Source organism: Rhinoraja longicauda, chromosome 31 (assembly GCF_053455715.1).
Source record: "Rhinoraja longicauda isolate Sanriku21f chromosome 31, sRhiLon1.1, whole genome shotgun sequence".
In the NCBI taxonomy this organism is placed as follows: Eukaryota; Metazoa; Chordata; class Chondrichthyes; order Rajiformes; family Arhynchobatidae; genus Rhinoraja; species Rhinoraja longicauda.
Genome location: NC_135983.1, coordinates 30,044,899 through 30,067,661, shown reverse-complemented (window position 1 = coordinate 30,067,661; position 22,763 = coordinate 30,044,899). Strand labels below are relative to the sequence as shown.

At 44.8% G+C, this 22,763-nt stretch overlaps 1 protein-coding gene across 6 annotated transcripts in view; it reads left to right on the top strand.

Annotated features, from left to right (window-relative positions):
- Positions 1–253: 253 nt before the first annotated feature.
- Positions 254–22,763, top strand: part of LOC144608482 (tetratricopeptide repeat protein 16-like) — a 34,145-nt gene continuing 11,635 nt past the window's right edge. Inside the window, exons 1-8 of one of the 6 annotated variants that reach the window (XM_078426298.1) lie at positions 254–282; positions 2,379–2,521; positions 3,205–3,383; positions 4,981–5,071; positions 7,206–7,349; positions 15,873–15,973; positions 19,248–19,377; positions 20,314–20,528. In XM_078426298.1, coding sequence (XP_078282424.1) covers positions 2,462–2,521; positions 3,205–3,383; positions 4,981–5,071; positions 7,206–7,349; positions 15,873–15,973; positions 19,248–19,377; positions 20,314–20,528 — 920 coding nt within the window. In that variant the 5' untranslated portion in view covers positions 254–282; positions 2,379–2,461. Of the gene's footprint in view, positions 283–505; positions 602–719; positions 867–907; positions 1,128–2,378; positions 2,522–3,204; positions 3,384–4,980; positions 5,072–7,205; positions 7,350–15,872; positions 15,974–19,247; positions 19,378–20,313; positions 20,529–22,763 lie in introns of those variants that run through there. The other 5 variants (XM_078426294.1, XM_078426299.1, XM_078426297.1 and 2 more) reach the window with 5 other exon arrangements.

Sequence of the window (22,763 nt, the reverse complement as noted above, 5' to 3'; positions counted from 1 at the left end):
AGAAAGGGATAGATAGATTCTTGATTAGTGCGGGTGTCAGGGGTTATGGGGAGAAGGCAGGAGAATGGGGTTAGGAGGGAGAGATAGATCAGCCATGATTGAATGGTGGAGTAGACTTAATGGGCCAAATGGCCTAATTCTGCACCTATCACTTATGACCAAATGACTGAACGTCACCTATCCATGTTCTCCACAGATGCTGCCTGACCCGCTGAGTTACTCCAACACTTTGTGTCTTTTTTTGCATTGGCAATCCTGAATGCTGGTTACCGATAGCAACAGGTAAGAGCAACATGAACGCGTGTAACCCATAGCAACATGACGCGTGTTACCCATAGCAACATGACGCGTGTTACCCATAGCAACATGACGTGTGTAACCCATAGCAACATGACGCGTGTAACCCAGAGCAACATGACGCGTGTAAACCATAGCAACATGACGCGTGTAACCCATAGCAACATGACGCGTGTAACCCATAGCAACATGACGGTACAAGTCGACACGGAAGTGCCCGGCGGCGGCGACAACAACAAAAACAACAACAACAACAACAGTCAGCGGTCGCCGTGGCCCGTTCCACACCCGCTCAAAAGTGTAGGTGGGTAAAGGGTGTGATTTATTGGAGACGGTTCCGTGCATTACGTTATCGCCGAGAAATGTCAGCGTTCAGACCCCACCCTTGAAAATGCCGCACAGAAAACAGCGCGGGCATCGTGGTGGGAGCACGGTGCTGGAGTAACTCAGCGGGTCAGGCAGCATCTCTGGAGAACGTGGATCGGGGACGTTCGGGTCGGGACCCTTCTTCGGGCTAATTGTGGTGGTGGAAAGAAAGCCGGGAGAGAGGTGGGGCAGGACGAGGTCTGGTAAGCTCCTGTATCAGCCTGTTGGCCGCCACGCTCCGTTCTGCCTCTCCTCTCTCCCAGCCTTGCCACCCCCCCCCCTACCCCCTCCCCCCCTACCCCCTCAGGCTGAGGAAGGATCCCGAACAGAAATGTCACCGATCCATGTTCTCCAGAGATGCTGCCTGACCCGCCGTGTTACTGCAGCACTTTGTGTCTTTTTTTGTAAACCAGCACATGCAGGCCCTTGTTTCTACCATTCTGCTATGTGATAGGTAAATACAGGTGAGGGCTTTATTTTTGATAGAAGGGTAGTTGAATACAGGCCAGAAATGAAAAGACAAAAAGTGTGGGATAAGGATCGAAGAAGTGAATTGTGAAACGGAGGAAGGAAGGGGGATCGAGAGAAGAGGAAGTTAGACAGCTGCATAGATAGAACAGATTTAGAGGAACAGGGGACAAATGCAGGCAGGTGGGACAAGGTGTAGATGGGACAAGTTGGCCGGTTGCAAGTTTTGGGAAAATTGGGCCGAAAGGCCTGATTCCACGCTGTAAGTCTCTATGATTCTATAATTCTAATGGGGAGAATGGATACAAATTCAGATGGGGCACAGGGAAGGGGGTAAAACTGGGGAAGGAGAGTGGAGTGATTTTAGTATATGAGTTATCTGAAATTGGAACATTCAGTGGTCATATTCCCCTTTTGCGGGAAGCTATGCAATGAAATTATGACGCGCTGTTCCTCAAGTTTGTGTGTGACCTCACTTTGGCGTGGAGGAGGCTGAGAACAAGTAGGTAAGTATGGGAATGGGAAGAGGTTAAATTTATAACAACCAGGAGATTCAGCAGGCCTTGGCAGACCTTCTTCACTATCTACAGTACCACCCACATTTGTGTCATCTGTAAACTTGCCCATGCCATAAATGTTCTCATCCAAATCATTGATATAGATGACAAACTGCAATGGGCCCAGCACCGAATCCTGAGGCATACCACTAGTCACAGGCCTCCAGTCTGAAAAACAACCTTCCACCATCACCCTCTGCTTCCTTCCATGAAGCCAATTTTTTATCCATTCAGCTATCAGTACTTGAATCCCATGGGATCTAACCTTCCAGAGCAGCCTACCATGCAGAACCTTGCCAAATGCCATTCTAAAATCCATGTCTACAACTCTGCCTTCATCAACCTTTTTCAGCACACCTTCAAAAAACAATCAGATTCACGAGAAACAACCTCTACATGCAAAACATATTTCAGTTAACTGCCACATGCCTGAAGAAAAGAAACACAGGTTTTAATTTTGAAAATGCCTATGTTTGTGTTGAATGCACAACCTCAGAAGCAATTAATGAATAATTCTAATGAGTGAGTGTTGCTGAAAAATATATAAACTTGGGAAATGGACTGAATTTCTACGTGGGATAATTCAGAACAGAAAGGCACAATCTGTGGCTGAAGGCCCAAGACTTTAGGAGTGGCATCATAGACACATTGACACATCAACAATGGAAATTTAGAATTCCTTTTTTTCAGTGGTCAAGGTTTTATTACAAGATATGCACACCTTCCTTGCAATGAACAGCAAGTCACAAAGAATATAAAAGACCCATAAAATCATGGAGGAAGCCAAGGAAGAGGAACAGAGGGAAGAAGCTCAGTGCCAAAACTTGGTTGAGGTAAGAGGTGGTAAACAAAAACCTCTAAATGAGTTTTTAGATTAAATTTATTTTTCAGTATATCACTTACCTCATTTAGTTTCACCCTGTCAGGGATATTCCCTTCTACCCCTCCCTCCCCTTCATTCTCTAACTCTGTGAAATGTTGACTATTTATTTTCTCGGAGATGCTGACCTGACCTGCTGAGTCTTTCCAGCATTTTCCATTAATTTTATTTCAGGCCCTGTAGAGTGTGGAGAGGATGTGGCTTATTATCAGGAACTAGTTCAGGATCCAGTTTATTGCTGCAGGTAAACCCAGGCAGCAGCAGGTGATGGCAAGTGATAGCCTGACCCGCGAGGCGAGAGCCAGGCACCACAGTCGGTTTATCTCCATAGGCAGCTGCACATAATGTTGCACTTCACCTTTGCGAATCTATTTATATTTTGATGACACAACTGCTGAAAGTGGAAGTCTTTACTTTTCCAATGTCATAATTGCCAGGTCATTTATTGAAAAGTGATAATCAATAAAAATCCTTCCTCTTTCTTAGCAGAATCCAACCCTGCAATTTCCCTGGTCTGCAGCATTATACGCAAAAATACCTTTGTCAATTATTTCAATGACTCAAGACTGCCCTCTCGATGGTCTGTTACACTCAGCTGGCAAAGGCCCTTGATGATTCGATGTTCTCTTTCTACAGGATACAATCATGTTGGAAGCAGGAGTGTTTCCCACAGCTTTGTCTGAAGAACAATTGGCTGCGGCCACAGAGAAATCACGACAAAATCTATTTGGATCCAGTCAGATTTTTTCTCTGGACACCATAGAGAAGAGAAATTATGTTATGTCGGACATTATAAATGATCGGGCTAAAGAGCAGTGAGTATAACAGCAGACACGAGTGCTGTAAGACAAGGCTTTAGATTTGTAAAATAAATGTGTTTGTTCTTCATTTTGATCAGTGATATGATAGCCGAGCAGATATAAAATATTATTGCTGTGGCGTTGATTTATACCGGTCACAATTTAAAGTTTCAGTGGAGAAGAGCGATCTCTAGTTGAGAGAGCATGGTGCGCCAACAGTATGTTATTGTGACTAACAAAAAGAATGGAGATGAAAAAACTAACAGAGTCACATGGTACCTGATGCTCATAAAAGACAAAATCACGGTGGCACAGCGTTAGAGTTGCTGCCTCACAGCGCCAGACACCTGGTTTCGTTCCCAACTACGGGTGCTGTCTGTACGGAGTTTGCACATTCTCCCCGTGACCGTGGGTTTTCTCTGGGATCTCCGGTTTCCTCCCACTCTCCAAAGACGTGTAGGTTTGTAGGTTGATTGGCTTGGTATAAATGTAAATTGTCCCTCGTGTGTGTAGGATAGTGTTAGTGTGCGGGGATCACTGGTCGGTGCGGACGCGGTGGGCCGAAGGGCCTGTTTCCGCACTGTATCTCTAAACTGGACTAAACAGAAGAGGAAAAGCCCTCGGGGGAGTATTCTACAATGCTCGTCTCGGACCACCAGGGGGAATCATTTACCTGTTCCAAAATTAATTGATTAATTAAAAAATTTAAATTGGTGAAAACATTAGCGATGCAGTGGTGCTGGTTTCTGACGGGCACGGTGATGGACGCCCAACATATCTCTGTCCTCCATACAGCTGGCCAGCTCCTCATTTGTCTCTACATATGCGCCTCCCATCAACGTCTTCAGCATGGTCGTGTTTGGTCGTCCCGGGTCCCGTCTTCCATGGGTGGGTTCCCACAGCACAACCTTGGTTGCTGGTGTTTCTGGATGGCGGTGGCAATCACCAGCGAGCCTCATCCTTCTCCACCTGATCTTCTCGGTCAGAGGTGGAATCTCCCCGTAGAGCTGGGCGTTGGTGGTGTGGTCCCTCCAACTGACATTTTGAGCTTTTCTGAGCATTCGGGTGTAGATACCATCGAGAGACTTGGACAGTGCTCGAGTGAGAGTCCATGCCTCACACCCATACAATAATATTGTCTCTACAGTTGCATGGAAGAATCTCAGTTTGAGACTCTTAGACATCCGAGACGTCCAGAATTTCCCCATGCTCTGCATCCTCGGCCCCAGGAAGTCCTCCACTTTCTTGAGAGATGCACTGCCACTGGTCTTAAGAGGCTCATGGTCACCACCGTTGAACGCCGTGTACTCCGTCTTCTTGGCATTGAGGTGGAGGCCCACTTTCTCGCACTCCGTCTCGACCCTGACGAGCAGCTCGTGCCTCCCCAATTGGTCTGACAGCAGGACGACTTCGGAATCCATTAGAAATATCATGGCTTCCCTTTCTGCACCAGTTCTTTATGTACAAGTCATCTCTCAACACTGTTTTTAAAAATACCACCGTACTGTGATATTGCAGTTTAAAGGCAGCATAATCTATACAAGGCAATTGCACCCTCTAGTTAAGGTCCTGTATCTCAGACATTGACTTGCTATTCACATCTTTTCTACAGCTATGAACGAGGCAAGATTCACCTGAACAGGGGTCTTTTTGAGGAAGCTGTAATTTCATTTAATAAAGCCCTCACTCTGGATCCTCAGCAGGTAAGATTAATTTCTCCTTTGGTGCAGTGGCAGTCAAGGTCAGAGACTCCATCACGATACAAAGAAGATGTTCATGGAGTCAGAGTCGTGCAGCACAAAACAGGCCCTTCGGCCCAGCTTTACCCTGCCGGCAAAGGTGCCCAATCTGCACTTGACCCACATGCTTGCATTTGGCGCATTTCCCTCTGAACTGAACATCTCATCCTCCTATGCTCCTGGAAATGCAGTCCTAGCCTGCCCATTCTTTACCTAGCAACATCCTCGTAAATCTTCTCTGCACACTTTCCAGCGTAACAACATCTTTCCTATAACAGGGTGACCAAAACTGGACACAATACTCTAACTGTGCCTCCTTGTGCCTATCTGAAAGCCTCCTAAATGCCACTATTGTATCTGCCTCATCCACCACCCCTTCCAGGCTCTCATCACTCTCTGTGTAAAACATTTGCCTCATACACATTCTTTAAACTTTGCCCCTCTCACCTTAAAGCTATGGCCTCTAGTATTTGTTATTTCCTTCCTTGGACAAAGGTTCCGACTGTCTACCCTATCAATGCCTCTCATAAATTTATATGCTTCCATCAGATCTCCCTTCAAACCCCGGAATTACAGAGAAGACAGTCCAACTCTTTCCAACCTCTCCCTTCGCCCCTAACCCCATCATTCTATAATAGCCCCTAACCCAATCATTCTGTAATAGCCCCTAACCCAATCATTCTGTAATAGTCCCTAACCCAATCATTCTGTAATAGCCCCTAACCCAATCATTCTGTAATAGTCCCTAACCCAATCATTCTGTAATAGCCCCTAACCCAATCATCATTCTGGTAAACCTCCTTTCCAAAGTCTTGACATCCTTTCTGTAATGGGGTGAGCAGAACTGCACACAATACTCCAAATGCATCCTAACCAAAGTCTTGTAAAGCTGCATCATGACTTCCTAATTCTTATACTCAATGCCCGACCAATGAAAGCAAGCATATTATATGCCTTCTTTACCATTCTATTTGCGTTGCTACTTTCAAGGAGTTGTGGACTTGCAGGAATAACTGCGGTACAGATATATTTGTCTGTATTTTCCTTATTTTGATTCGACATACATGGGGTGGCACGGTGGTGCAGCAGTAGAGTTGCTGCCTTACAGCGCCAGAGATCCGGGTTCGATCCTGATTACGAGTGCTGCTGTTCGCAATAAATACGTTTTTAAAGTGACTGCGTGGGTTTTCACCGGTTGCTCCGGTTTCCTCCCACATGCCAAAGACGTGCAAGTTTGTAGGTTAATTGGCTTCATTAAGTTTGTAAATTGTCCCTAGTGTGTGCAGGATAGTGCTAGTGTGCAGACAGTGGGCCGAAGGGCCTGTTTCCATGCTGTATCTGTAAACTAAACAAAACTAAATACAATGTGTCCCATATAATGTGTAGGAAAAAAAACTGCAGATGCTGGTTTAAATCGAAGGTAGACACAAAATGCTGGAGTAACTCAGCGGGTCAGGCAGCATCTCTGGAGAGAAGGAATGGGTGACGTTTCGGGTCGAGACCCTTCTTCAGACTGATGTCAGGGGAGGGGGTGGGACAAAGATAGGATGTAGTAGGAGACAGGAAGACCACAGTTGTTTGTTGGTCTGTACACAACTCCACCAAGCGCAGGCATGGCGATCGTTTCGCTCAACACCTCCACTCAGTCTGCCTTAACCAACCTGATCTCCCGGTGGCTCAGCACTTCAACTCCCCCTCCCATTCCCAATCTGACCTTTCTGTCCTGGGCCCAGCACAAATTGGAGGAACAGCACCTCATATTTCACTTGGGTAGTTTACACCCCAGCGGTATGAACATTGACTTCTCTAACTTCAGATAGTCCCTGATTTCCCCTGCTATCCCCTCGCCCTTCCCAGGTCTCGCACTAGTCTTCCTGTCTCCTCCTACAAACTATCTTTGTCCTGCCCCCTCCACTGGCATCAGTCTGAAAAAGGATCTTGACCCATAACGTCACCCATTCCTTCTCTCCAGAGATGCTGCCTGACCCGCTGAGTTACTCCAGCATTTTGTGTCTTAAATACATATAATGTTCATTGTAAGTCTGGCAAAATACCAATTGGTTGATGAAAATCGTGTTTTAATTGCCTTACGTTGCAGAAAGAGTTCTATCTGAGAAGGGCCGAGGCATATCTCATGATTGGCGATTTCCAGTCTTCTGTCCTCAACCACAGGCTGGCGAGCAACCTGGACCCTTCAGATGATGCACTTGTGACCCAGATAGCCCACACCCTGTACATCCAGGTATGTTCACCTTTCTTTTGTTTATGCTCTGTTTAATGGCTGTTTAAATTAGAGTAAAGATTAGATGGAATAGGATGGAAGAAAATTCTATCGCACTAGCATAGATCTGTTCATTTGAATGGATTTTTGGCAAACACTGTATAATCTCATCGGTGCTACATGTTAGGATTCAATCCTGCCCCAGCTTCAACTCAATCACTGTGTTCAATTCCTGCCCTGATGATCAAAAGCATATAGAGGCTCTAAAGAAAGTACAGACAAGATTTGCAAGAATGGTTCCAGGCCTCAGCAACCTCGATTATATGAACAGGTCGGAGAGGTTGGTGCTGTTTTCTTTGGAGAAGTCAAGCCGAGAGGAAGACCTAATGGAAGTTTATAAAATGAGGTTGTTAATAGACAATAGGTGCAGGAGTAGGCCATTTGGCCCTTCGAGCCAGCACCGCCATTCAATGTGATCATGGCTGATCATTCTCAATCAGTACCCCATTCCTGCCATCTCCCCATACCTCCTGGCTATGATATAGTTGGGATTACGGAGACATGGCTCCAGGGTGACCAAGGCTGGGAGTTCAACATGCAGGGGTATTCAATATTCAGGAAGGATAAACAGAAAGGAAGAGGTGGTGGGGTGGCATTGCTGGTTAAAGAGGAGATTAATGCAATGGTAAGGAGAGACATTTGCTTGGATGCTGTAGAATGGGTATGGGGAGAACTGCAAAATAGCCAAGGGCAGAAAACGTTTGTTGGAGTTGTATACAGATCACCAGACAGCAGTAGGGAGGTGATGGATAGCATCAAATAGGAAATTAGGGATGCATGTAGAAAAGGTACAGTAGTTTATTCTACATATAGATTGTGCCAACCAAATTGGTAACAACACTGAGGAGGAGGATTTCCTGGAGTTTTTACGGGATGGTTTTCTAAGCCAATATGTAGGGAAACCAATTAGAGGGCAGGCCATCCGAGACTGGGTATTGTGTAATGTGGAAAGAATAGTTAGCAATCTTGTTGTGCAAGGCCCCTTGGGCAACAGTGACCATAATACGATAGAATTCTGCATTAAGATGGAGAGTGACACTGTTAATTCAGAGACAAGGGTCCAGAACTTAAATCAAGGTAACTTTGATGGCATGAGACAGGAATTGGCTAGGATAGACTGGCAAATTATGCTTAAAGGGTTGATGGTGGATATGCAATGGCAAAGATTTAACGATCGCATGGATGAATTACAACAATTGTTCATCCCTGTAAATTGCCATCCCATATAAATTGGCCAGAGGACTGGGAGAAATTTAGAATTCAACAGAGGAGGACAAAAGGGTTAATTAAGAGGGGGAAAATAGTGCATGAAAGAAAGTTTGCGCGGAATAGAAAAACTGACTGTAAAAGCTTCTGTAAAGATTAGTGATGATAAATGTAGGACCCTTACAGTCAGAAACAGGTGAATTTATAATGGGAAACAAGGAAATGGCAGACCAGTTAAACATCAGAGATGTCCTCATTCTTCAGGAAACGGGGCTTCCCCTCTTCCATTATACATGAGGCTCTCACTAGGGTCTCTTCTACATCCCTCAGCTCTGCTCTTGCTCCCCCTCCCCCCACTCGTAACAAGGACAGAATCCCCCTCGTTCTCACCTTCCACCCCACCAGCCAGCGTACCCAACAAATCATCCGCCAACATTTCCGTCACCTACAACGGGACCCCACCACTGGCCATATCTTCCCATCCCCTCCCCTTTCTGCGTTCCGCAGAGAACATTCCCTCCATAACTCCCTGGTCCACTTGTCCCTTCCTACCCAAACCACCCCAACCCTGGGCACTTTCCCCTGCAACTGCACGAGATGCAACACCTGTCCCTTCACCTCCCCACTCAACTCCATCCAAGGACCCAAACAGTCTTTCCAGGTGAGACAGAGGTTCACCTGCACCTCCTCCAACCTCATCTATTGCATCCGCTGCTCCAGATATCATCTTATTTACATCAGCGAGACCAAACGCAGGCTCGGCGATCGCTTCGCTCAACACCTGCGCTCGGTCCGCATTGGCCAATCTGATCTCCCGGTGGCCGAGCACTTCAACTCCCCCTCCCATTCCCAGTCTGACCTTTCTGTCATGGGCTTCCTCCAGTGCCATAATGAGGCCCACCGGAAATTGGAGGAACAGCACCTCATATTTCGCCTGGACAGCTTGCAGCTCAGTGGTGTGAACATTGACTTCTCCAACTTTAGATGGTTCCTCTGTCCCTCTCTTCCCCTCCCCCTTCCCAGATCTCCCTCTATCTTCCTGTCTTCACCTATATCCTTCCTTTGTCCCGCACCCCTGACATCAGTCTGAAGAAGGGTCTCGACCCGAAACATCGCCCATTCCTTCTCTCCCGAGATGCTGCCTGACCTGCTGAGTTACTCCAGCATTTTGTGAATAAATACCTTCGATTTGTACCAGCATCTGCAGTTATTTTCTTATAGTTAAACAAGGCTGATCACCAAAGGCCCTGTCCCACTTAGGCGTTTTTTAAGGCGACTGCCGGTGACTATCATAGTTGTAGCAGGTCGCCAGAAAACCAGTGACTGGACCCCCCCTACGACAATGTCTACGACAAGCTACATCAACCTACCACCTAGTCGATGTCATGCTATGGCAAGCTACCGAAAACCGGCGACCCAATCGTCGCAAGTAGAACGTCCACCTACGACCGCACCTGCGACAACCTACGACAATCGAAGTCAACCTACGTCCACCCACGACAAGCTATGACAAGCTATGACCCTAAAGACTGAAGACAACTGAAGACAATTCACGTTTCACCCACTTTCCCTACAAAAGGGATGTACGGTACATTCTGCATCATGACTATTTCAGAGTGATGCCATGAGAAACTACTCTGAAATACAATAACTTCATACATCAATTTTCTGTCAAAATGTCAAGAATTTACTTTATTGGTATACAAACAAAAAAAATTTAAAGGTTGATAAGAACATACAAGAGTGCATACAAAAATATTGTAATAAACTTCATTAAATTTCAATAAACTTCAAACTTCAAACTTTAAAATTCAAACTTTAAACAGGATACAAGTGCAAACACATATAAAACCTAACATCATTTATGGACACATTACACTGATGGGTGATCAGATCAAGTCCACACTTGGAATTCGCCGAAGTCAGCATCGGCGACAACCTTAATCACCTGGCGACAACCTACGTCACCAGGCGACAACCTACGTCACCAGGCGACAACCTTAATCACCAGGCGACAACCTTAATCACCAGGCGACAACCTACGTCACCAGGCGACAACCTACAACAGCGCCTACGTCAGGAGACATCAAGCTACGCTCATTGGCGTCAAACCAACAGTCCGCAAAAAATTTCAAGCCTTCACAAAATCCAGCGATGACCAAAAAAACGCTACGACTCTTTGGAGATGATTCACGACCATGCCCGCATGCAGCGACAGTCTAGTCGCCTAAAAAACCGCCGAACTGGGACAGGGCCTGAAGGAAGACAGAAACAATCTCCCAGAAATACTAGGGAACCGAGGATCTAGTGGGAGGGAGGAACTGAAAGGAATCCACATTAGTCTGGAAATGGTGTTAGGTGAACTGTTGGGACTGAAGGCAAATAAATCCCCAGGGCCTGGTGGTCTGCAGCCCAGAGTACTCAAGGAGGTGGCCCTAGAAATCGTGGATGATTGGTGATGATTTTCCAATATTCTATAGACTCTGAATCAGTTCCTGTGGACTGGAGGGTAGCCAATGTAACCCCACTTTTTAAGAAAGGAGGGAGAGAGAAACCAGGGAATTATAAACCAGTTAGCCTTATATCGGGACTGGGGAAGATGCTTGAGTCAATAGACAATAGGCAATAGACAATAGGTGCAGGAGTAGGCCATTCAGCCCTTCGAGCCAGCACCGCCATTCAATGCGATCATGGCTGATCACTCTCAATCAGTACCCCGTTCCTGCCTTCTCCCCATACCCCCTCACTCCGCTATCCTTAAGAGCTCTATCCAGCTCTCTCTTGAAAGCATCCAACGAACTGGCCTCCACTGCCTTCTGAGGCAGAGAATTCCACACCTTCACCACTCTCTGAAAAAGTTCTTCCTCATCTCCGTTCTAAATGGCCTACCCCTTATTCTTAAACTGTGGCCCCTTGTTCTGGACTCCCCCAACATTGGGAACATGTTTCCTGCCTCTAATGTGTCCAATCCCCTAATTATCTTATATGTTTCAATAAGATCCCCCCTCATCCTTCTAAATTCCAGTGTATACAAGCCCAATCGCTCCAGCCTTTCAACATACGACAGTCCCGCCATTCCGGGAATTAACCTAGTGAACCTACGCTGATTATTAAAGATGTTATAGCAGCACATTTGGAAAGCAATGACAGGATCGGTCAAAGTCAGCATGGATTTATGAAGGGGAAATCATGCTTGACTAATCTTCTGGAATTTTGAGGACGTAACAAGTGGAATGGATGAGGGAGAGCCAGTGGATGTGGTTTATCTGATCTGCTTGGAGAACATGTAAAACAAAGCTTTTCACTGTACTTCAGCACACGCAACAATAATAAGCCTCGACCTATGTAGTTTCCTGACAAGATGGTCAGACAGATACTGACTTGGAGCATAATCAAAGGACAGAGATCCATTTATGACTGAGATTAAGAGAAATATGTTCAGACTTGAAAATCTTTAGTGTTCTCAATACCAAGAGGGTTGGTTGTGCAATGGCTGAATTAATTAAAAACTGAGAATGATAGAAAGTCAAAGGTTATAGGGATTGGTTGGGAAGGTGGTCAAGGATCAATCTTACTGAATGTTGCAGCAGGATTGAGGGGTGACACCACATACTCCTGTGTCTATGTTAATGCAGATCTGCACTGCCCGGTAGAACAGCTGGCACAGCTGGCACAGCTGCTGTCTCACAGAGCTGAGTTCAATTCCAATCTAAGCTGCTGATTTGGAGTTTTCCTGGATACTTCTCCCTGGATACTTTCCACACCCCTAAAACATGTCATGTTAATTGGTCGCTGTAAACTGCGTGCAGGTAAGTGGTAGAATCTGAGGACAGTTGATTTGGGAAGAATATAAAAGGATCAATGTAAATAGGTGGATTTGTTCATTCATCTGTGCTCTACACCATTCTTTAGTTTTAGTTTAGTTTAGACATACATAGAAACATAGAAACATAGAAAATAGGTGCAGGAGTAGGCCATTCGGCCCTTCGAGCCTGCACCGCCATTCAATATGATCATGGCTGATCATCCAGCTCAGTAACCTGTACCTGCCTTCTCTCCATACCCCCTGATCCCTTTAGCAAAAAGGGCCACATCTAACTCCCTCTTAAATATAGCCAATGAACTGGCCTCAACTACCTTCTGTGGCAGAGAATTCCACAGACTCACCACTCTCTGTGTGAAGAAATGTTTTCTCATCTCGGTCCTAAAAGACTTCCCCCTTATCCTTAAGCTGTGACCCCTGGTTCTGGACTCCCCCAACATCGGGAACAATCTTCCCGCATCTAGCCTCTCCAACCCCTTAAGAATTTTATATGTTTCTATAAGATCCCCCCTCAGTCTTCTTAATTCCAGCGAGTACAAGCCTAGTCTATCCAGTCTTTCTTCATATGAAAGTCCCGCCATCTCAGGGATCAATCTAGTGAACCTTCTCTGTACTCCCTCTAAGGCAAGAACGTCTTTCCTCAGATTAGGAGACCAAAACTGCACACAATACCCCAGGTGCGGTCTCACCAAGGCCCTGTACAACTGCAGTAGAACCTCCCTGCTCCTAAACTCAAATCCTCTTGCTATGAATGCCAACATACCATTCGCTTTCTTCACTGCCTGCTGCACCTGCACGCTTGCTTTCAATGACTGGTGCACCATGACACCCAGGTCACGTTGCATCTCCCCTTCTCCTAATCGTTCACCATTCAGGTAATACTCTGCTTTCCTGTTCTTGCCGCCAAAGTGGATAACCTCACATTTATCCACATTATATTGCATCTGCCATGCATTTGCCCACTCGCCTAATCTATCCAAGTCACTCTGCAGCCTCTTAGCATCCTCCTCGCAGCTAACACTGCCACCCAGCTTCGTGTCATCCGCAAACTTAGAGATGTTGCATTCAATTCCCTCGTCCAAATCATTAATATACACTGTAAATAACTGGGGTCCCAGCACTGAGCCTTGCGGTACCCCACTAGTCACTGCCTGCCATTCCGAAAAGGACCCGTTTATTCCTACTCTTTGCTTCCTGTCCGCCAACCAATTTTCTGTCCACCTCAACACTGAACCCTCAATACCATGTGCTTTAAGTTTGTACACCAATCTCCTATGTGGGACCTTGTCGAAGGCCTTCTGAAAGTCCAGATATAACACATCGACTGGTTCTCCCTTATCCACTCTACTAGTTACATCCTCGAAAAATTCTATAAGATTCGTCAGACATGATTTGCCTTTTGTAAATCCATGCTGACTTTGTCCGATGATTTCACCACTTTCCAAATGTGATGCTATTACATCTTTAATAACTGGCTCTAGCATTTTCCCCACTACCGATGTTAGGCTAACTGGTCTATAATTCCCCGTTTTCTCTCTCCCTCCCTTTTTAAAAAGTGGGGTTACATTAGCTACCCTCCAATCCTTAGGAACTACTCCAGAATCTAAAGAGTTTTGAAAAATTATCACTAATGCATCCACTATTTCTGAGGCTACTTCCTTAAGCACTCTGGGATGCAGCCTATCTGGCCCTGGGGATTTATCTGCCTTTAATCCATTTAATTTACCTAACACCACTTCCCGACTAACCTGGATTTCCCTCAGTTCCTCCATCTCATTAGACCCCCGGTCCCTCGCTATTTCCAGCAGACGGTTTATGTCTTCCTTAGTGAAGACAGAACCAAAGTATTTGTTCAATTGGTCTGCCATCTCCTTGTTCCCTATGATCAATTCACCTGTTTCCAACTGCAAGGGACCTACATTTGTCTTAACTAATCTTTTTCTCTTCACATATCTATAAAAGCTTTTGCAGTCAGTTTTTATGTTCCTTGCCAGTTTTCCCTCATAATCTATTTTCCCTTTCCTAATTAAGCCCTTTGTCCTCCTCTGCTGGACTCTGAATTTCTCCCAGTCCTCTGGTATGCTACTTTTTCTGGCTAATCTGTATGCTTCATCTTTTGTTTTAATACTATCCTTGATTTCCCTTGTTAGCCACGGATGCACTACCTTTCCTGGTTTGTTCTTTTGCCAAACTGGGATGAACACTTGTTGTAGTTCATCCATGCGACCTTTAAATGCCTTCCATTGCATGTCCACCGTCAACCCTTTCAGCATCAATTGTCAGTCTATCTTGGACAATTCACGCCTCATACCCTCAAAGTTACCTTTCTTTAAGTTCAGAACACTTGTTTCTGTATTGACTTTGTCACTCCATCCTAATGAAGAACTCCACCATATTATGATCACTCTTGCCCAAGGGGCCTCGCACAACAAGACTGCTAACTAACCCTTCCTCATTACTCAATACCCAGTCTAGAATGGCCTGCTCTCTCGTTGGTTCCTCGACATGTTGGTTTAGAAAACCATCTCGCAAACATTCCAAGAAATCCTCTTCCTCAGCGTGGATACAGGCCCTTTGGGCCACCGGGTCCATGTCGACCAGCGATCCCTGCACATTAACACTATCGTACACCCCACATTTACCAAGCCCTACAAACCTGCACGTCTTTGAAGTGTGGGAGGAAGGAACCCGGAGAAAACCCACGCAGGTCACAGGGAGAACGTACAAACTCCGTACAGACAGCACCCGTAGTCGAGATCAAACCCAGGACCGGCGCTGCATTCGCTGTAAGGCAGCAACTCTACCACTACACCACCATGGCACCCCAACTCTACCGTTACACCACCATGGCACCCCAACTCTACCGTTACACCACCATGGCACCCCAACTCTACCACTACACCACCATGGCACCCCAACTCTACCGTTATACCACCATGCCGCCCAGATAGGTCTTCATATCTTTCTCGGCGGTAAAACCAGGAGAAATATTCATCAAGGGCCTTGCCCATCTCCTGTGGCTCCACGCACAGATGACCACTTAGGTTTCTGAGGGGTAATATTTTCTCTCTAGTTACCTTTGTCCTTTAATATACATAAAATCCATTTGGATTTTTGATAATCTTATCTGCCAGATCTATCACCTACCCCCTCAACCCTCCAAAGCCCTCCAGAGACATACAATTGCAACGGCCTATACTTGACACATGTCCTTCTATTTTCTGACCAGACCCTCATTTTCTCTCATCATCCATGGTCCCTTACCTGCCTTGTCCTGCATGTATGTCTTAAATTCTCACTACCACACTTAATCTGCTGCAATCAACCTTGCAAGTCTGTGTTATGTCATTGTTTGTAGAAATGGAACGCTGAAGTAAATGCATGATTTCTGTCCACTTTGTTGTACAAGGTTCACATTGGGCACTAACCAGCTGTGACTGGATTTTGTTCTTTAGGGTCAGTACCTGTTTGAAGTCAACATGTATGGTGAGGCCTTGGAAATCTTTGCACAGGCTTCAGAACTGAGACCAGCAAATCAACATTACCACATGCGCAGGTGATTCAATATACAGTCATTCAGAGTGGAAACAGGCCATGTGGCCCAACATTTCCCTGCTACACTAGTCCCACCTGCCTGTGTTTGGCTCATATCCCTCCAAACTTGTCCGATCCATGTATCTGTCTGTTTCTTAAACATTTATATAGTCCCTGTCTCAACTACCTCCTCTGACAGCTTGTTCCATACACCCACCAACCTTTATGTGAAAAAGGTACCGCTCAAATTCCTATTAAATCTTTTCCACTTCACCTTGAACCTATGTCCTCTGGACCTTGATTCCCCTACTCTGGGCAAAAGACTCTACCCGATCGATTCCTCTCATGATTTTATACATCTCTATAAAATCACCCCTCATCCTCCAGCGCTCCAAGGAATAGAGACCCAGCCTACTCACCTCTCCCTATAGCTCATACACTTGAGTCCTGGCAACATCCTCGTAAATCTTCTCTGTAACCTTTCCAGCTTGACAACATTTTTCCAATAACATGGTGTCCAGAACTGAACACAATACTCTTAATGTGGCCTCACTAACGTCTTATACAATTGCAACATGACCTCCCAACCTCTATACTCAATTCTCTGACTGATGAAGGCAAACGTGCCAAACGTCTTTTTGACCACCCTATCTACCTAAGATTCCACCTTCAAGGAACGATGTACCTGCACTCCAAGGTCCCTCTGCTCAACAACACTCCCCAGAGCCCTACATTTCACATCTTCACCCTCTTCCCATAAACATGCTCAGAATGCCCGGCTTCAGCCAAGCAAGAATTGGTCAAAATATGAGCCATAATGATGTTGCTGTCATTTCTAATGGCATGTTGGACTTTATGACAAGAGGAGTTGAGTATAGGAGCAAAGAGGTCCTTCAGCAGTTGTATAGGGCCCTGGTGAGTCTGCACCTGGAGTACTGTGTGCAGGTTTGGTCTCCAAATTTGAGGACGGACATTCTTGCTATTGAGGGCTTGCAGCGTAGGTTCACTAGATTAATTCCCGGAATGGCGGGACTGTCGTATGTTGAAAAGCTGGAGCGACTAGGCTTGTATACTCTGGAATTTAGTTGGATGAGAGGGGATCTTATTGAAACATATAAGATTATTAAGGGATTGGACACGTTAGAGGCAGGAAACATGTGCCCAATGTTGGGGGGGTCCAGAACCAGGGGGCACAGTTTAAGAATAAGGGGTAGGCCATTTAGAACGGAGATGAGGAAGAACTTTTTCAGTCAGAGAGTGGTGAAGGTGTGGAATTCTCTGCCTCAGAAGGCAGTGGAGGCCAGTTCGTTGGATGCTTTTCAAGAGAGAGCTGGATAGAGCTCTTAAGGATAGCGGAGTGAGGGGGTATGGGGAGAAGGCAGGAAGGGGGTACTGATTGAGAGTGATCAGCCATGATCGCATTGAATGGCGGTGCTGGCTCGAAGGGCTGAATGGCCTACTCCTGCACCTATTGTCTATTGTCTATTGTCTATTGTATGGGGAGAGGGCAGGAACAGGGTGCTGATTGTGAGTGATCAGCCATGATCACATTGAATGGCTCGAAGGGCCGAATGGCCTACTCCTGCACCTATTGTCTATTGTCTAATGTCCATATGGACATGACATAGACACCAACCACTTTGTCACCATAAATCTAATAACATGAATCGCTGTCACAGCATTAAAATGCCTAAGCTAGAATATTCGCACACTATTGTAATTAGAATATTCGCACACTATTGTAATTAGAATATTCGCACACTATTGTAATTAGACAAATATTCATTCATATTGCGATCAGCAGATTATGGAAAAATGTGAAGGTGAGCAGGTATCTGAAGATGAAAGACTAATATTTGAGAATCACATTATACCCATTTCTCAACACGTTCCTGTATATCTTCCTTGTAAGCAGCAACTATAGTCATAACTATAGTTGGAAGGATGAGGGGGACCCCATTAAAGCATACCGAATAGTGAAAGGCCTGGATAGAGTGGATGTGAAGAGAATGTTTCAACTGGTGGGAGAGTCAGGGCCAGAAGACATAGAGTTACCAGAGAACTCAGAATAAAAGAATGTACCTTTAGAAAGGAGATGAGGAGGGATTTCTTTAGTCAGAGGGTGGTGAACCTGTGGAATTCATTGGCACAGCCGGCTGTGGAGGCCAAACCAATGGATATTTTTAAGGCAACGATTGACAGGTTCTTGATTAGTACGGGTGTCAAGGGTTATGGGGAGATGGCAAGAAAATAGGCCTGAGAGGGAAAGATTGATCAACCATGATTAAATGGTGGCGTAGACTCGATGGGCTGAATGGCCTCATGCTGCACCTGTGATTTATGAAGTTATGAACATGATTTGCTACTTGCCTTTGGCAGGAGCAGAAAGTTGGTAGTTAGTGCTGGCAGGTCAGAATTTGATGCCCAGACCCTCTTACTCATACACTGTAGTTCATGCACTAAGTTATGCACTAGGTTACTAGGTTCGTGCACTAGGTTACCTCAGAGGGCAGGTAAGAGTCAAAGACATTATGTTAATCTGTTGCAGTCATGGTTGGGCTAGTTTAGTTTAGTTTATCGTTGTCATGTGTACCGAGGTACAGTGAAAAGCTGTTTTTGCTTTTGATCTTTCAGTATAACAAGATTCAGACTACATCACACACTTCCCGAATGCTTCCTGCCAAGAATTACTTGCCTGGAAGAGATTGCAGGTTCCTCCTATTGAACATGTGGCCTCAAACACACGATATTCTCTCCGTAATGTTCTCCTCATCTTATATGTCCCAATCTTCTGACAGAAAATCTTCTGACAGAAAATCTTCGCAATAAGGTTCCTTGGCTCTGATGGTATTCCACAACTCTCAATAACCTTGGCTGGCCACAGTACATCGACCTTTCACTTTTCAATATCTACAGATTTGCAGGAGGGAAGTCCATAAATCAACAGATGTGATTAACAAAAAGTATGATATTCACATCCGCAAAACCATTCCACTATCTGCAAGATACACTGTGTGATTAAATGTATAAGAAAATAACTGCAGATGCTGGTACAAATCGATTTATTCACAAAATGCTGGAGTAACTCAGCAGGTCAGGCAGCATCTCGGGAGAGAAGGAATGGGTGACGTTTCGGGTCCAGGCCCTTCTTCAGACTGATTAAATGTGTGATTTAATGTGATTAAATGTCCTCCACGAACCTCAATGAGTACAGTTTCCAAGCTCAATGTGTTGAACTGTAGCAATAAACAAGCACAGCAAATGTTATTAATTGTGAGCTGGAAATTGTTTCCCAGCATTGCTACCCTGCTCGCGTTGGGAAGGCTTGAAGATTGCCTCCAATATGTCAACAAGCAACTTGAGGTTGTGACTTCTAATCCAGAGCTCTACATCCTCCGAGCTAGACTGCATGACCACTTTTCCAAAGTAAGTACAGCACATTACTTCTTAATGGTTCAGATCTTTGTGTTTTATGGTTATAACATTTAATTATTGTTTTAAAAAAGTAAGTTGTGCGATTGGATGGTTACTGTTAGTTCAATCGAAAAACTCACATCAATCATCTGTAGGATTCCCCAATTAATCTAGGTTTTGTATGTTATGCTTTGATTTTTTCCTCAAAAATCTCCCAATAATAAAAGTTCAACAACTTTAAAAGGACTGTAATATTCAAAGGAAATAGAGAGCAATGTAGGAAGATGAAAGGGCATGGAATAGGGATTTTGTTCTTCTATCGTAACATCTGGGTGTTGCTAGAAACCTCTATTTATTGTCATCTTGAATTGGCATCGAAGTTGCCAGTCGTTGCTGTGATGAACTGTGCAGTCCCATCTAGTGAAAAAGCGTGCAACACATGTTGGGTAGCTAATTCCCAGATGTAGACCCAATGATTATGAAAGTGGGAGAGTATTTTCCAAGTCAGGATAAAGTACAAGTTGAGGGGAAACTGGAAGATGGTGATATTTCCATGTTCATTAAACAGGTCAATTACAGGTTTGTTGAAGTAACGTGGGTGAGTATTGGTATACCATCACATTCCTTGTCAGCCATGCGGACAGGAGACGATTCTGGGGATGTGAATCACAAATACTCAGCCTCTGGCCTGTTGCTGGTGAAAAAGTGGCTTTCTCTCACATAAAGCAATTAATATTAGCTCAATTAATTATTTAAAATCTGAGATTGATTTATTTTGCTAGTCAAGGATATGAAGCCATGTGGAGGCAGGATAGATGAATGGAGTTAGAAAAAGAACCGAGAGGTTGACCAAAGCAAACCAATTCCTGAGGTTATACTCCTTGTTGATTCTCAGCACGGGGCATGTGCTATATTTGTTCATTTTATTTTTCACCGTCTCATCAACAGGTAGTTAGTTGTTACCAGGATGTCAGTCGTGCTCTGACCATGGATCCCTCCCATCAAGAGGCTGTGTTGTTAATACAGACACTGGTGCAGAGAGCTGAAGAGGCTAAGGCCGGTGCCGTGAATAAGGCTCTACAAGGCAATATGAATGGTGCACTCCACTGCATTAATCAGGCAATAGACAACAATCCCATTGAACTTGGCTATTACATCTTCAGGTAAAGTCAACAAACTGCAGATAAGATAAATGCTGCAGATGCTGAATGTCTAAAAGATTCAGCAGGTCAGACAGCAGCAGTGGAGAGGCGAACAGAGTTCATGTTCAGAAGGTATCACAAAATGCTGGAGTAACTCAGCAGGTCAGGCAGCATCTCAGGAGAGAAGGAATGGGTGATGTTTCGGGTCGAGACCCTTCTTCAGACTGAAGGCTGTTCAAAAATCAGAGTTACAGAAACCAAACAATTCACAGTAATTAGCAGAATCCAGTGGCTACATATTTTAAATACATATTCCCAGCAATAAATTATAAACATGAACCTGTCTTTCCTGCCTCTATTTGATGTCCGAGACACACCATTTACCCCAGTCCACCCAGAACTCGAACCTCTTCAGCTAAAAGCCAACATTCAATTAACTCTGTCCCTAAATGTTGGAATAGTTTTGCCAATGAGGTTGTTGCAAAGCAGGGAATGAAACAATTTGGAAAAATCTGCTGTTGAAAGTTGATTAACAACATCCTCAAAAGGGAGACAGATTTAAATGATAGTTTTCTCCCTTAAAATGTTTAATATTTTAGTCTCCTTAGGGGGGGGGGGGTCATGTTAAGTATAAGAAAATGTGAGCAGGAGCAAGCTGTTCAGTTCTTGTCACCCATTTTGTGTCTGTTCTGCATTGCTTGACCCTGGAATGACAAAAAAATATTGGTGTCCTCCAAGCAAATCACAGTCGACACTTGTGCATTCATATGACACATGAGTTCATATGACACTTGTGCATTCATATGACACATGAGTAAAACAGAAGAGTGCAGAATATAGTTGCAGCTGCAGACAGTGGTGGCAAAACAGGTTTAAAGGAACAACAAGGTAGATCGGAATATTGGGGATTCATCCCGAACACATAAGAGGTCCTTTTAAAAATCAGGTAACAGTGGGGAATCTGTCAGACAGATGCATTTGGCTTTGAATAAGTATATATTTCTTTAAATAATTAGATTCTTGTGTGAATGGAAGATTCAGTAATTTGCTTCTGATATTTTTCAGTTCAAGCTTCAAGATTATTTTCATAGAATAACAGCACTAATCTGCTGGCTGTTGCAAATAATCATTCTGTTAGAAGGAGTTTGTGCAGATCTGTTGGGCAATTACATTATTCCATGCTGTATTATTTTACAGCTCTTTATTAGTCCTGCAGTTAAAGGCAGACCATTAAGTTAGCGTTCAGTTCAAGTGAAGCAGTACACACACCCATTGAATACATCGATGGTGTTGAAGCAGAGATGGGTGAAAGCTTCAGGTTCCTAGCAATATCACCAGCAATTTGTCCTGGACCAGCTACTTTGAAGCAATGGCCAAGAAGGCACTAACGCCTCTTCTTCCTTAAAAGGCTTACGGAATTTGGCATGTCCCCTCCAACCTTCACCAACTGCCACTGATGCATCATAGAAAGCATTTTGTATGGGATGCATCATAACCTGGTTTGGGAACAGCTCCATCCAAAAACTGCAAGAAATCACAGAGAGTTGTAGACGTCGCCCAGTCCATCACACAAATCAACCTCCCTTCCATCAACTGCATCTACACATCCTCAGTCACATCCCAATCACTCTCTCCTCCCCTCTCCGTCAGGCAAGAGGTACAGAAGTTTGAAAACGCAGTCAGGGACAGTTTCTTCCCAGATGCTATCAAGCAACTGAACCACCCTCTCAGCACTAGAGTGTAGTCCTGACCTCCCATCTACCTCATTGGAGATCTCTGAACTATCTCTAATCAGATGTTATTGGACTACAATGTTACATCTTGCACTGAATGTTGTACCTTTCTCCTTCAACTGTGCACAGCTTGATTGTAATCATGTATAGTCTTTCTTTGACTAGATGGCATGCAAAAAAAGCTTTTCACTGTACCTTGGTACACATGACAATAATAAACTAAAGGAAACCAAAGGAGGGAAATCGGGGAACAAAAGGAAATCTGTAATTCTCATTAAGGGCAGTTGTAACAGAGCAATCTGCACATAGATTGAGACTGGGCTTTTTGTTCATTCGGCACACCAGGGCAACCCTGAGCTAGAGTAGATGAGCAGTGTGCTGGTGTATGGATCAGCCACAATCCTGATGAGAGGCAGTCCGTTTGAGAAGCTGAATATCCTCCTCCTGACCACGTATATCCTCTCCATTCCTGCTTCACACAGTCTTGCTCCATTTCAACCCTGTTTAGCATTCTAACTGACTC